Raw genomic sequence first — 15,283 nt, forward strand, 5'->3', positions numbered from 1 at the left:
AAAGGTATCACATCGCCGTCTCTTTGTCTATCATCTCTGGACAAATACGGCTATCATTTAATCTATCCTTTATTATTACGAAAGACAAGATACCTTTGACACCAATCGGTACTGGAGTCTTTTGTAAGGTCAGGACAGGGTTCTCAATTTCTATTTGTTTCTTTATTTAGTTGAAAAGCACCTCCAGCTACTTGCTCTTTATACAGTTTAAATCTTGTTTCACTTTTTTTTATCCCGTTCCTATTCAAATAGCATAAGTCTTAATTCCCAGTATGTTGTACAAATCCAACATTATAAATATTATATGTATTTAAAAATCTTGTTATTTGAATAAATAATCAATAATCAAATAGATAAATAAATAATATGTCAAGTTACCCACTACAGTATGCAACAAGAGAGTATCAAAAGATAATAAATGAAATAGAAATGATAATCTCTGAAAGATAATATTGTTGATTATACAGTGGCTCTCAAAAGTATTCACCCCCCTTGGACTTTTCCACATTTTATTGTGTTAAAACATGGAATCAAAATGGATTTAATTAGGGGTTTTTGCCACTGATCAACACAAGAAAGTACATAATGTCAAAGTGAAAAATAAAATCTACAAATTGTTCTAAATTAATTACAAATATAAAACAGAAAATAATTGATTGCATAAGTATTCACCCCCTTTGCTATGACACACCTAAATAAGCTCTGGTGCAACCAATTGTCTGTAGAAGTCACATAATTAGTTGAATGGAGTCCACCTGTGTGCAATTAAGGTGTTTCACATGATTTCAGGTTAAATACACCTGTCTCTGGGAGGTCCCACAATTGGTAAGTACATTTCCTAACAAAAACTACATCATGAAGATGAAGGAACATTCAAAGCAAATCCGGAATAAGGTTCTTCAAAAGCACCAATCAGGGGTAGGATATGAGAACATTTCCAAGGCACTGAATATCCCCCGGAGCACAGTAAAGTCCATTATTAAGAAATGGAGAGAATATGGCACAATTATGAATCTGTCTAGAACAGGCCATCCTCAAAAACTGAGTATCCGGGCGAGAAGGGCACTAGTCAGGGAGGCCACCAAGAGGCCTATGGCAACTCTAAAGGAGTTACAGTCTTCCACGGCTGAGCTGGGAGACACTGTGCATACGGCAACAATAGCCCGGGTGCTTCACAAAACGGGCCTTTATGTGAGAGTGGCAAAAAGAAAGCCAGTGTTGAAAAAAACTCACAACAAATCTCGGCTAGAGTTTGCCAGAAGGCATGTGGGAGACACTGAGACCAAGTGGAAGAAGATTCTATGGTCTGATGAGACCAAAATAGAGCTTTTTGGCCTCAACGCTAAGTGCTATTTGGCGCAAGCCTAACACAGCACATCATCCTGAAAACACCATCCCTACCGTGAAGCATGGTGGTGGCAGCATCATGCTATGGGGATGCTTCTCTGCGTCAGGGCCTGGAAAGCTTGTGAAGATAGAAGGCAAAATGGATGCAGCAAAGTACAGAGAAATCCTGGAGGAAAACCTGCTGAAGTCTGCAAGAGACCTGGGACTTGGGAGAAGATTCATCTTCCGGCAGGACAATGACCCCAAACATACAGCCAAAGCCACACTGGAGTGGTTTAAAAACAAAAAGGTCAATGTCCTGGAGTGGCCCAGTCAAAGCCCAGACCTCAATCCAATTGAGAATATGTGGAAAGAGTTGAAAATTGCTGTTCACCAAAGGTCCCCATCCAACTTGACGGAGCTTGAGCAATTTTGCAAAGAAGAATGGGCAAAAATTGCAGTGTCCAGATGTGCAAAGCTGGTAGAGACTTATCCAAATAGATTCATGGCTGTAACTGCTGCCAAAGGTGCCTCTACCAAATATTGACTCAAGGGGGTGAATACTTATGCAATCAATTATTTTCTGTTTCGTATTTGTAATTAATTTAGAACAATTTATAGATTTTATTTGTCACTTTGACATTATGGACTTTTTTTGTGTTGATCAGTGGCAAAAACTCCTAATTAAATCCATTTTGATTCCATGTTGTAACAAATAAAATGTGGAAAAGTCCAAGGGGGGTGAATACTTTTGAGAGTCACTTTATATGGATGTTTACTGCATACTTATAGTTCAGCTAATCAGTTAATTTATATACAGGGTTTTCAATTCGTTTTAATGTATGTGGCACTTACAAGGTAGTAGGGGGAACCAATCTCATCGTAGGGCTGATGGGGGAGAGTGTGGGAGGGGGGTGTCCCGCACATTTTTGACAAAAGGGATTTAAATGGTCTTTGTGGCGCAATTTTGGATGGTTTAACCATGTGCTAGACTAGTAGTGGTCTCCTTGTAGTGTCTGACAAAGTACTCAATTAGTGTAAAGAAGGGTTTTTATTTCAGCACTACTCACAGCAAGACAAGATCAACAAGAAGAAAAATTTACTTTTGAAGCATCAAGGCCCGTGCAATACAAGACTGGCTGAAAATGTGTGTGGAATTGGTTACCGATCCTTTAATTGTGTACAGTTGTAATATGGGAAACAGCATGCTGCAGCTCCCATGCTCAGCATTACTTACAGCATATACTGTAACACAGACAGCTCTTATGATTACATGTTATAGTTTGTTTTTCAGTAAAACAAGTTTAAGCAGCAAGTTCATTCTGCTATTTTCAATATTAAATACACCACAGCAAGCACACTGTCATATATTTTAGATATTTTTATTAGCACAATTGGAGAGCTAAATTTAGTGAAAGGCAGTTTATTTTACTGCAGTCAAGTAAGCTGCAGTACATTACATTTGTAATATATATATATATATATAAAATCAACAGTATACTTCCTAATTACAGTCCCAAGTATTTTTAGGAGTTTTGTTTTCCCCTTTCTGGTCAGTTAGAGAAATAAACTTCATTTTCTCTGCAACAACTGACCCTGCTTTAGTACAAAACTCATGCTACATTACTGTTTTTTATTATGGTAACATCTTAAATTACCGTGCCTGCTTCTTTGGCTGAAGAGATATTATCAGATCATCATCTAACTTGGGAATCTACTGCACGATTAAATCATCCTTAAACTCCTGGCGGTAAACAATGTTGCGGCTGCTATAGAAGATGCAACAGATGAAAAAAATCTGTTCGTGGGACTCAAAACTTTATTTAGGCACTCTACGATTTGACTGGCGAAAGATAACATAGGTTTATTGGAGTTCACAAAAAATACTTTTTTCAGCTTGGTTCGGTAACCTTTTCACCTTTTTTGTTTAATTATTGAGCTTTTTGCTGCATTACAACAAAAAGCTGTTAAGTTTTCAGGACACTTTGTTAATGCACGTGTGCAACACACAAACCGTTACCGTATTCTGCTGGAGTGCATTCAATAAGCTTACTTCAGTACGTCCTGTAACACTGCTTATCATTTCCACAATACACCATTCATTTGAACCAGAGTACCAGCAGGAGATAGCTCCTGACTAAACGTTGAGAAATGTATTCCCCGCTGATTTATGACTCATGGGGCAAGATTTTCAGAAATACATATTATTTTTTCAAATTGGAATCTTTGTAATGATAGATATTTATAGAGCGAGTATCAATACGTTTTAGGTAAACAACTCATCGCGCTGAGATGATTCGTTACAATATGTTAGTTATAACAATGAGCTATTTCCATACTTAAATGGAATCTAAATCTACTAATTATCCTTTACCTGAAGATTTATCATACTTAAATACCGGAGGTGTCGTATGTTTGTTCAAGTTCAAAGCTGCAAGCGAAAACTGTCAGGGCTTGATGCAGGTACCGAGACAAGAAAGGAGATTCTGTTTATCAATAACAAAAACACATACTGTAGGCCTTTAGCAGCACCAGTTATATACTTTTGTTAATTGTTATGTGACAATTATTTAAATAATATAGGGGGGTACAAAATGCACCTTTTTATCCATTGTGTATAGATTTGTGCATTATTAAATGATTTTTAAAAATCGGAAAAGAATATATTACAGTAATTATGACAAATAACCTTTAGTGCAACTGACAATATTAATCCCTTGTTTATGCAGATAAAGTTGTTAAATTAACAACTGGTACAAAAGGACCAAATATATGCCTTCCTAGCCAAACTGTTTGGGATGCAATCCGGCAGCTATATACCCTGTGGCTCATTCATTGCAGGCAATCGTTAAATTAAAATGTGCCTTTTCTTTAATTGTAGTTATTTACCAGTAGCTATTCGAACAGTTTATTTTTGTTTTGTTTTGTGTTATAAATTATTACACTGGATTTCTGAGAATAGTTGGATGATTATGTTATTTAGCACTTCATTTGATCTGCTTGTTAGGCAATTAAAAATGTCCATAAAATACTAACTTTTCATTGGTAAATTTCTCTTTACCATACGAATACCTATGACAACCTACTGAGAATAATAAATCAGGAGTAAATTAACCATTTCAAAATATTACAACTACTTTTGGAATAAAAACCTGCTGAACGCGGCTCCCGAGTGGCGCATACGGTAAAGGCCCTCCGCATGGTGCAGGAATGCGCCCTATAGCCTGGAGGTCGCCGGTTCGAGTCCAGGCTATTCCACTGCCGACCGTGGACGGGAGCTCCCAGGAGGTGGTGCACAATTGGCTCACCGTGCACCAGCGACCCCTGTAGACTGGCCAGGTGCCTGCGGGCTTGCCTGTAGGCTGCCCAGAGCTGCATTGTTCTCCAGCACTGTAGCTCTGGGACACGCTTCGGAGGACAGTGTGTGTTCTTCACCGCTCCCGAGTCAGCGCAGGAGTGGTAGCGGTGAGCTGAGCTTAAAATATGACTGGATATATCAAATTGGGTGAAAAGCGGGGTAAAATGAATTGGTGACGCACCACTCCTTAGATGGACATGCTAACCCAATGTTCGCTTCTCAGTTCAGTAGCCCCTCCCTCCATGGGGGGAAAACATGTAATGCAGGGCAAAATGCCACCCAGTCCCACTCTGTTCATATTTGCCCAGGCCTTTGCACTTTCAGTGCATTACAAATCAGGCTCTTGTTCCAACCATGCTTCAGTTAAAAGATTGAAAGACCTGCTTGGAACATGGTCCTGGACTGGAATGGACTGAAAGAGCCACCAGTGAGTATCACTGCTTTAAGGTAGTGCCACACAGCGAAGGCCATTCCAGATATTTGCTACAACAATACCCTTAATTACCTAAATTAATCAATTACGTCTCTATTTAGGTCTTAATTAATTATTAATTATTAATTATTTAATTGATAAACTCTAAACCCTGATGTGGCTCTTGAGGACCGGAATATAAAATACGGGATTTTGAATATAGCCAAAATGTTTGTGTATGTGACATGACTTTACTAAGTTATGGACTCATTTATCATTTTACATTAAAAATGCAGAAAAACTACACAAAACACAACTTACCTATGTGTCCTGATCTTACTTTAAATGGAATATCCAGTTGGCTCTACAACAAAACAGATTTCAATAATTAGTCATATATGCACATTTACTGTACCTGTCTACCATTTTCAATTTATGTCCCTTATTACCACACACATTCCACAGTATGAATCATAGAAAGGGAGTTGGACACTTATGGCATTATAATAGCAATTGGACTGGTTTGGTAAGTAAAGGGAACAAGGAAACTTATGAATCATTGAATGAACTATTATTGACTGCACACAATATCAAATCATAAATGTATTCAAACTTACCAATGCATTTTCTTTGATATCAAGATTTCTAAGTACTGCGTCACCTAGAAACAAAAATATTTATTTTTAATTTTAATTCATTTCATTAATCATGTTATAGGGTCAACTGAATTGAATGCGACAATTTTGGCCTAATCCTCAATTACGTTTAATCCGTATGGTACCAACATTACAGGATTTCAAGTGAATCCCAAATTTGATAATTGCTTTATACAAATTCCAATGTATACCACTAGGCACATACCAGAGCTAGAATCATTTTTAATGTCTGGCATATGGCAGTTCTGTTGAGGCTGTGCAAAATATCCTGCACATTTAAGGTACAGTAATTGTACCCAATAAAATAATTCCATAAATTTTACTAGTGATGGGCACGTGTGTTCGAATAAACGAATAGGCTAATCGATTAGAAAATTGTTTAGAAAATTACTAAATTGTATATTCTATCTTGTAACAAATACTAAAGGTCTGAACAGGCCCATTAACAAACGCTGCAGCCCAATGTAGTACTACAAATACAAATTTGGCAAAACAGGCGTTCTTAAAGGTACAGGGTGATACCAATACTGTAACTATAGGTAAGGGTATGATTTTGTCATGGTCATTTTTAGTACATTTCACGTGCGAGGTACAGCAAAAAACAAAGCATTCACGGAAAGTTCACCAAATAATGTAGTTTTAGCAACATCAACATACACAAGAGCTTTTAAATAGTACACCAAAACCAATAATATAAAGACTATTGCTTTTGACTACTGACCAGTTTAAATGTTACTTTAGATTACAAAATGTACAGTACATACTTCAGACTCGGACATCATTTCTGGTCGGAGTCGAGGTGAAAAGTCGGAAATAAGTAATCCAGAATCTTGCTCCGTGTGTCTTTTTTGGAAAAGCGTACAGCCTTATCACCTCGTCAAACCTTTCATGTCATTCTAATACCTAAAATATCGCTCACTGTCACATATCCGCATCTCTCTAAATAATGTTTGAAATTCTCCCTTTCAGGTTCTCTGTTGGTTGAGAGGTCGGAGCAACTACGTTGCTTTTGATTTTTTGTAATCCTCTTGTATAGAGGTACAAACTCAGCACATCTACTTAAATGTAAATGTATCCAATTATGCGAATGCAGTTTGTATTTAAAGTATTGTATTTATATGAACAACAGTTGTGACTACTTTTGCACAGTAAAAAGGGCTGCGACACAACGCGTCCCGTACAGCAAATAGCGAAGCTGCACAGCTAGCTATCTGAGCCTGACATACCGCATTCATCTGCAACAGAAGTGTTGCATATGAACCAGGCTTTAATAGGGTTTTCCACGATTCAGAAACAAACCATGTTGTAAAGAAAGTCTCTGTAAGTTGGTAAACTTCTGTTCTCTGATGCATTTGTTCTTCTGTCTACAGAAAACAGCTCACTCAAATGTTTGCATTTTAGCAGTCACCAATGTATATGCTTGCTCGCTCTGCTGTCTCATTCGCTGACCTATAGCTACACGTAAATGCTGCGTGAAACAACTAAACAATTTACAGATGCTCGCAGATTTATATTTTCAGTGCATGATGATGCATGTTTTAAAGGAAATAAAGCAAGCGCCTAATCAAAGGTGTTTACATCCATTTCCAAGATTTCACGGATTTGTTTTCAAATTCACGATTTCCGTGACCTCTGTGACAAGATCGTAGCCTTAACTATGGGTAACGGAGGAGGTTGGAATGCACCAGTGCATGTATTAAAACTATTTAATTCTTCAAATAGAGGTATTTTACAAAAAAAAACCCAAAAAAACACAATTGTCGGCAGTCATGGTGTAATTATTTTTACTTAAACTGCTGTGGCTAATATTAATGAGCAAGCTGATACCAAATGGAAGATGAACAACATTGAAGCCAATAAAATTCCAGTCAGATTTGAAAAAAAAAAAAAAAGTTTTGTTTAGGGACATTTTACAAAAGCACTTTGCAATAAAAGACTACATGGACAGCATAGGGGCAATAACAACCTCCTACGATACAAGCATGATGTATCCACCTACCTGCAGAGAGAGAGGCCCAGCTGCGAATAACGAAACATTATGACTGAAATGATCACTAAAGATACATTGACTATTAGGGGTGTGCGACAATACCGATATACCAGTATACTGCGATATTCTTCAGGCAATACAATCTGTATTTCAACAACAATACCGGTATGTTTGGTTTAACTAATCCAGGGAAACGTCTACAGGAAAATGTAGACTATTATCTTGCAAAATAATCACTTCCCGCAATAACTCGTAATGCGAACAGTGAAAACACAAACGAAAATATGTCAGAAGCACACAGAGACTTTGAGCTGCTTAAATACTGCAAAGCAATCACTTGTGGAATCATTTCCTAATAAAAAAAAAAATCTAAAAAGGATGGCTGTATCGCATCGTTTCGCAATTCAGTGAACAGAGTAAAAACAAAAATATATTAGTGTGTTTTTTTATATTGGTAGTTAATCGTAATGTTGATACTTGTATTTCTTTTGTTCTTTATCATCGCTGGATGCTTTACATTACATTGATCTGCATGTGATTAAATACATAACCTTTACAGTAAATACGATAAAGCATAAAATATGGTTAATTACTATCTATCTATCTATAATATCTATATAGTGTATTTGTAGTCAAAAGTTTACATACCCCAAAGGAAAACAAGTTACAAGAAATAGATTTCTACAATTATTTATTTGAGCAATTTTTTTTGCAAAACTCAAAAAATGCTAATTCAAAAGTATTCATACCCTTTGATGCTATGATAGTATTGTCTTCAAGGTGCTACAGATTTCAATATGATAATACAGAACCTAATTCTAGAAAAGTCTAGAAAATGCTGGATTGTAGGTGAACAGAGAATAAAAAAGTTAGGCATAGGATGATTTTATCAATAAGTCAATATGGGAAGACTATCTGAAGACCTTAGGCAGAAAATGATTTATTGTCATAAAGCTGGAGATACAAGATTTCCAAGAATTTGAGTATCCCAATTTCAACTATTGTTTCTGTTATCAAAAAGTACAAGACTCATGGTACCATCACAATGCTCCCTTGGTCTGTAAGAAAGAAGGTTATTTCACCAAGAACAAGTAGAAGAATTGTGAGGAAGGTTAATAACAATCCGAGATTGACTGCCAAAGATATTCAAAGTGAATTGGCTGCAAGTGGGACTGGGGTTTCCATTTCAACCATAGGTTGAGTATTGCATGGTGAAGGTCTCGATGGTCGCAGGCCAAGGAAAAAGACACTCTTAGGAAAACATCACAAGGACAATCACTTAAAGTATACAAAACAGCATTTGAATGATGGATATGAGTTCTGGTCAAAGGTTTTGTGGAGTGATGAAACAAAAATTGAGCTATTTGATCACGCTGATAGTCGTTACGTTTGGAGACAGTCTGGTGAGGCATACAAAGAAAAGAACACCATACCTACTGTCAAGCAAGGAGGTGGTAATATTCTTCTATGGGGCTGTTTTTCCTCTAATGGCACAGGAAATTTAGTTTCAATAAATGGTAAAATGGATTCCAGTCAGGGTTGGCGATTTAAAAAAAAAAAAAAAAAAAAATCAAACAAATCTGATTTATTTGAATTAAATCTTTTTTTTTTTTTTTTAATTGAAATTGATTTCTTTTCTTTTTTTTTTTTCAATTACGGAATGTTTTTGGTAGTACCATAGTTGTAGCTCTACCTCCAAACACTGTAAATGTGAGGATGTTGGAAATGGTGTTTTGTGAATAGTTACATACCAAACTAAATTACTCAAAATCTTAAATGAATACATAAATAAAGCCAATTATTTATCATTGTAGCATCCTCTACATGTGAACTACAATTTTTTGAACTGCAAGAATTTAGCGATGGAGTACACCTCTGAAAAATACCCCTCACTCATCAGTCATTTTTTTCTTTTACTTTTCTTTCTTTGATTTTCTCAATCTGTCAGTCAAAACACACACAGTTGCTACTTAGGCCCTGTCCACACTACATAACCGGCATAACCGATCTCAAGAACCATACTTGAAACCATTCTAATTAATCCAGCTCAAAGCGTCCACACTGAAGTACAGTTTCATGTTTTGTCTGGCATAATGTGTCCACACACTATTAGAATAGTTTGGTTACAGTTCCTAGCAGCGCAATGAACAGTGGAAAGTAATATGATTGTATCCCACATTGCACTGTATTTTATTTTAAAATAATGTGTTATGCTTCATAGGAGGTGCATATTGCTAAAAAGAAATAAAAAGTATTTGGGAAAAAGTAAACGCAAACACACACAAGTAGGGCTTGAAGTTTTCGGGTTTTATTTTTAAATCAGATGAGATCCCTTTAAACAAATTGAGCTGATTCTGTTTTCATAATTAAACTCAGAAAAAGCTGTTAATTCCAAAATAATCTTTGTTTTTACCTTCATATCTTGCCTGAGCCTAATTCTGGTCCCTTTAATTTTATTTCAAACAGAGCTGATAAATTACGTGAATTGTTCATCCCCGATCCTACTTTTAACTTGCATTTCATTTTTGCAGTCACTTAATTTAACATTGTGCTTTTGTTATTTTCCCCACTAGTTTTACAGGGATGTCCTGACAGATTTTTTTAAGCATAAAAATTAACACCTTGTGCAGAGTGTACACACTGACAGCAAATCAGTCAGCATCTTCAGGGGATTCTCATAAAGAATATCACCCATCTGCATCTCAGCCATCTAACAAACATTATCCTTTTAAGAACTGGCACAGCTGAAACAGTAAGTACAGTATTGACATGGAATCACACCCAGCTTATAAAACCAAACTCGGCTGGAAGTTTAAGGTATGTCGGCAAATAACTACTGTAACACATTTTATGTAGTGCAGGTCATTACTGTATGTGATTTATTAAAATAATACAATTACATACAATTCTGAGCATTATCAATTTGAGGAAATGAAGGGAAGGGTTGGTTCAAGATGTTTAGGAAACTCAGGTATACCAAAGATTAAAATGAGAAGTCAAGCTACCCAGAAAGCAAACGCCACCAATAAATAAAAATAAGCAACATAAACACCCTCATTTCAATGCAAAATACATTTAAAAGATACTAATAATAATAATAATAATAATAATAATAATAATAATAATAATAATAATAATAATAATAATAATAATAAATTACTTAATGCACTCTACTCCAAGTTTTGCTTTCTGTATATATACTTTAATATTACAGTATAGTATCTCCCATTTTAACTTTAAACCTGATTTTTGTTGTGTAAGGGCGGAGGCTGGGCGTGAACCGGTGACCCTACGAAACGGGTCTGACTGACTTACAGTGGGATAAGGCTGCATCATCTTAAGTTGTGCATTTACAACTCGGGTCATCTCCTAGGTTATATTTTGCTCGTTCACACGAATCCGTCTTAATAGCATCGAAGAATGCTTTATGCTTACTGGTATAAGTAAGATCTGTGTGACTGTATTTTTAATACATGTATATGTTTCAGTTCGTAATGAACGGTACTCAAGAAATCTAAGGCGAGTCAATGACTAATATACATGACATATGTGAATTAAGCTGTTACTGATAAAGACCTGATAATCGCCACAGGAAGTCAATTACCCAGTTAATACCCTTATACTATCATGTACGGCATACTCCTCTAACTATAAACACTCTTAATGACTGATGACAGCTCCGTCCAAAAAAAATCAGTTACAGAAATTTTAACACAACGTGTTAACGTGGTTTGCTTTACCTCCCCATATCCCAAGTTTGAGCTGGGAGCTGTCCAGGTTCACCACGTAGTCTCCTAGGAACCTGTTCAACACGTCTACCACCACGGACTCGAACACCATGTTGCGGTCTTCACTCCCAGACCCTAGTCACCATGTGTTAATATTACACTACAAAATACTGTCCGCCTGGCCACCTCTCGTATTTCCTGAAATAAACAAACACACCACCGGAAGATGCTGCCAGTCGCGCGCACGCTTCACTGTGACGGAAAGCTCGCACGCGACCTGTGGGAGCCTTCTTCATAAACCGTCTTGTATGTGTTTAAAGAAACGCCATGCTCGCTCCTTTCTTTTTAAGAATGATTGATGTTGCAAAGTTAAGTTGTAGTAGTAGCGTAGCTACTTTAATTAACACACTTAATATAGAGCGAAAACATGTGTCCTACTAACTAACGTGTTCAGCGAGACAAGAATATTATTATTATTATTGCAGACATTTGTCAGTACAGTTAGTCCATCAGTGTATCTCTGCACACTTAAATTATGATGATGACTATAACAAATGTGATCTCCGTAACAATACACATAATAATAATAAAAGTGATAATATTAAATGACTGTTTTTGTTTAAATGTGCATGCATATGGGTCATTCTACAAATGCGGTGGCAAATGCTGTCACTCACCTTTATACTAATTAAATTCAGATTAAAATGGCAGGGCTTGCGTGATGAGCACACCCTTGCACTTTTCCATAAATTTGATGACATATATGGTTATTTCGTGTGTCACACTTTAAAGCATCAGTGGTGTTACCTTCTTATATGTTATCATTACTGTATTGCAATATCATAACCATATCTTATCACATGACTTGTCAGGTATGGCAAAATTAAGTGCAGCAGAGAAACATAAAAGATACAGGCAACGCAGGGATGCAGAACCAGCCCGTAGAGCAGCCTACCTTGAAAGAATGAGAGAGAAGTATCTAAATGATATAAAAATGAAAAAAAAGACAGCAGATAAATGATTTGTCAGAGAGAAGGGAAAAAATGCAGCGAAGGAGGTGGCGGGAGTGGCAGGCAAAACACACAGAGAGGCTCAGGGCAGAAAGAAAGTTTTGACCCCCGCCCTTCAACTCCTGAGGATGTCCCCAGTACAGCAAGGTCAGTTATAAATCTCCTAAGGTCACGAATCTCCAAAATCTCATAACCCATGCAAATGCGGATGCAGTGAGCAAAATTAAGCGGGGCGCCCTCTCTGGTGTAGTGGAAGCAATCAGGCCAATTTTGCTCACTGTTCAACGCATTTGGTAACGTTTGGTAGGTGCCTATAGGGTGAATGTGAGTTTTCTGGCATATCTTTGAAACTGCAAGTCTAAAAAAGGTATGACAACTGTAAGTACAGTAATTTGTAACAATGTATAGGCCTTATTACTGGTATGCTTTGTAATGCTTTGGGGTGAATTGAAGGGATGAATTGTAGTATTAGTTACTGGACTGTAGAATTTTACTTGTTACATAAGGTTGTGTTTATTTTGTGAAAATGTGTTTTCTGTACATGTTTTAGGAACATACAGTTAGTTATATTGTTCAATTGTATTTTATTTACAAGTTTTAAGACAATGATTAGTCTATGTTTACACGTTTTAGCACAGTTGTTCCTTTAGAAAATGTATTCAAAATATTTTAAACGATTAAATTGTAAGAATAAAACATCTTAATTGATAATTTTCAATGTATTTTAAACTAATGTCAGCTTTCAAAATTTGATATATTTCTTATTGGTTCATAAATTAATAAAGTTTGTTGATATAACAATGTGTCAATGTCATTGGTGTTACATTGTGTCAGCGGTGTTACTGCACGGTGGATTGATGTTCTGGTAGCAAGAATGCCACAACCTGAATATTCATCATTTCAACATGCCTACTTAGTTATGCAAGTTTGATGACACATATTCAACCAATATTTGCATTTGAGGTATGAGTAACACCACTGACAAAAGAGCATCTTAACCATAATCTGATTAAAAATATTAAAATAACTGAAATTCATTAAGCTCTAAAATTAATTGTATAAGAAAGATGTTCACAAATGCATTACACAACTTTTTCTTAATGAATGGTGAGTTTCATTTCCAATAAATTTTCAGATCCAAAAGACACCGCATTTGTAGAATGACCCATATACATATGAATGGAAAATGTATGTAAACTTGTCCTGAAAGGCCTACTTAATAATACCTAGTCTAGTTCATACTAACAAACAAATAAGTCACCCTAGGTTTTCTAGGTAATAAAATATAGCGATACTGCCAACAGGTATGTATCCTAGGTCTATACAAATAATTTTTTATAATAAAAATCCTGGATTCTGCAAATGCCTGCCATTTGGACTCATCTCTCAAGCTTCTTTAAGGCATTTATCCACTTTTTCTTCCGAAGTTTGCCCTTTGGAAAACGGTGTGTAATGAAGGCTTGCTTCCTTTCATCAAATTGCAGTTAGTACAACCAACTGCTTCACATTGTTTTGACACTTTATTGCACAAATACACTGAACACAGCAGTTTCCCATTGTAAGGTGCAATAATATGGTGTATTTTCACCCCAGCCTCGGTTTGGAGTACAAAATTCCCAGATGTCCGACCATGCGAATACACCTGTTTGCTGCTATCCATTTAATTAATATGCTAAAGAAGCTTCTGAGTTACTAGTGTACACTCTTTGCACTTCTCGGCTGCCGTATTGTGGTTGTTCTGAGAGAAAGGGTGCGTTGTTAAATTCATCAGTGCTCTGCAGCACACCGCTGAGTCGGAAGTGACATCACTTGGTGCTTATTGGTGCGGGGAATTTAACAACAGTTTGGTGAATAAACATAGCTGATAATAGTAATAGAAAGGTTGCAACTGTTTAAGAGCTGAAAACTATTAAAAAGTATTTTTGTGTATGGGCCTGTATGTGTGATAGGGAGGAAAGGGAGCAAGAATCTAATGTGGCAGAAATCTACGTGTTTTCTGACCCCTTAATATATATTTTTAAAGGAATTTAAGGAAAGCATACTTTATCTTTCCCCTATATTGCTGCTTTTAATGATGGTGTTTTTTTTATTGATATTTTGTTTGTATGTACTATTTTATTCTTGTTTTTCCACCTCATCCGTTACTTTTCATACCTTGGTTTGCATGACCCCCTACTATTGTGCACATACAAACGATTTACATCTACTGTCTTTCATGGGAAGGGCCAAATACTCCAGTTTAAAACACAAAACATTTGAACTAATAACGCTGATGAAGGAATCAGCCCATAAATGGAAGTCTATTTAACTTTTTATTTTACAGATATAAATAACCATTTACTGACCTGAGAAAAGAAAGTATGATTTCAGTGATTTTCTTCAGCACCCATGGGCTCTATTTTATACGTTGAGGCAGATTATACTTGCTTTGATAAAGTGGGTGATCTCTTTTCACATATCTTGCTTTGGTAACACTTGTTTCTTTTGCCCCAACACTAGGATCTTGCCTTTTGCTGTCAGATCGCCAAATCAAACTTTATATCTGAATGGTTCTATAAATACAATCGGTACCTGTATTGAATCTCATGCAGCTTGTTGATTCATCCAATACTATATGCTGCAGGAACATTAGCAACAAGAGAATAATATTTAAATTGGCACACTGGGGGACTGAAAAGCAGTTTTGCAAGCTGATAGTGACTTTTAGAGTAGATTCCATTTGTGATTTAAGGGTAGGATTTAATTAATGTGTAGATGCTTCTAGAAGAGGGGGTGTCTCGAGCATTTTTCAGAAGGAAGCAAC

At 36.3% G+C, this 15,283-nt stretch overlaps 1 protein-coding gene across 2 annotated transcripts in view; it reads right to left on the bottom strand.

Moving 5' to 3' along the window:
• Positions 1-11,761, bottom strand: part of LOC117409447 (intermembrane lipid transfer protein VPS13A-like) — a 144,028-nt gene extending 132,267 nt beyond the window's left edge. Inside the window, exons 1-3 of one of the 2 annotated variants that reach the window (XR_009308152.1) lie at positions 11,483-11,761; positions 5,714-5,757; positions 5,418-5,460 (exon numbers count right to left, since the gene is read on the bottom strand). Coding sequence is in view for 1 of the 2 variants with exons in the window: in XM_034905427.2 (XP_034761318.2) it covers positions 5,418-5,460; positions 5,714-5,757; positions 11,483-11,582 (187 nt within the window). In the remaining variant the exon portion in view is untranslated. The remainder of the gene's footprint in view (positions 1-5,417; positions 5,461-5,713; positions 5,758-11,482) is intronic. The other variant, XM_034905427.2, reaches the window with a different exon arrangement.
• Positions 11,762-15,283: the final 3,522 nt, after the last annotated feature.

The sequence above is a fragment of the Acipenser ruthenus genome, chromosome 2 (genome assembly GCF_902713425.1).
Source record: "Acipenser ruthenus chromosome 2, fAciRut3.2 maternal haplotype, whole genome shotgun sequence".
Lineage (NCBI taxonomy): Eukaryota > Metazoa > Chordata > Actinopteri > Acipenseriformes > Acipenseridae > Acipenser > Acipenser ruthenus.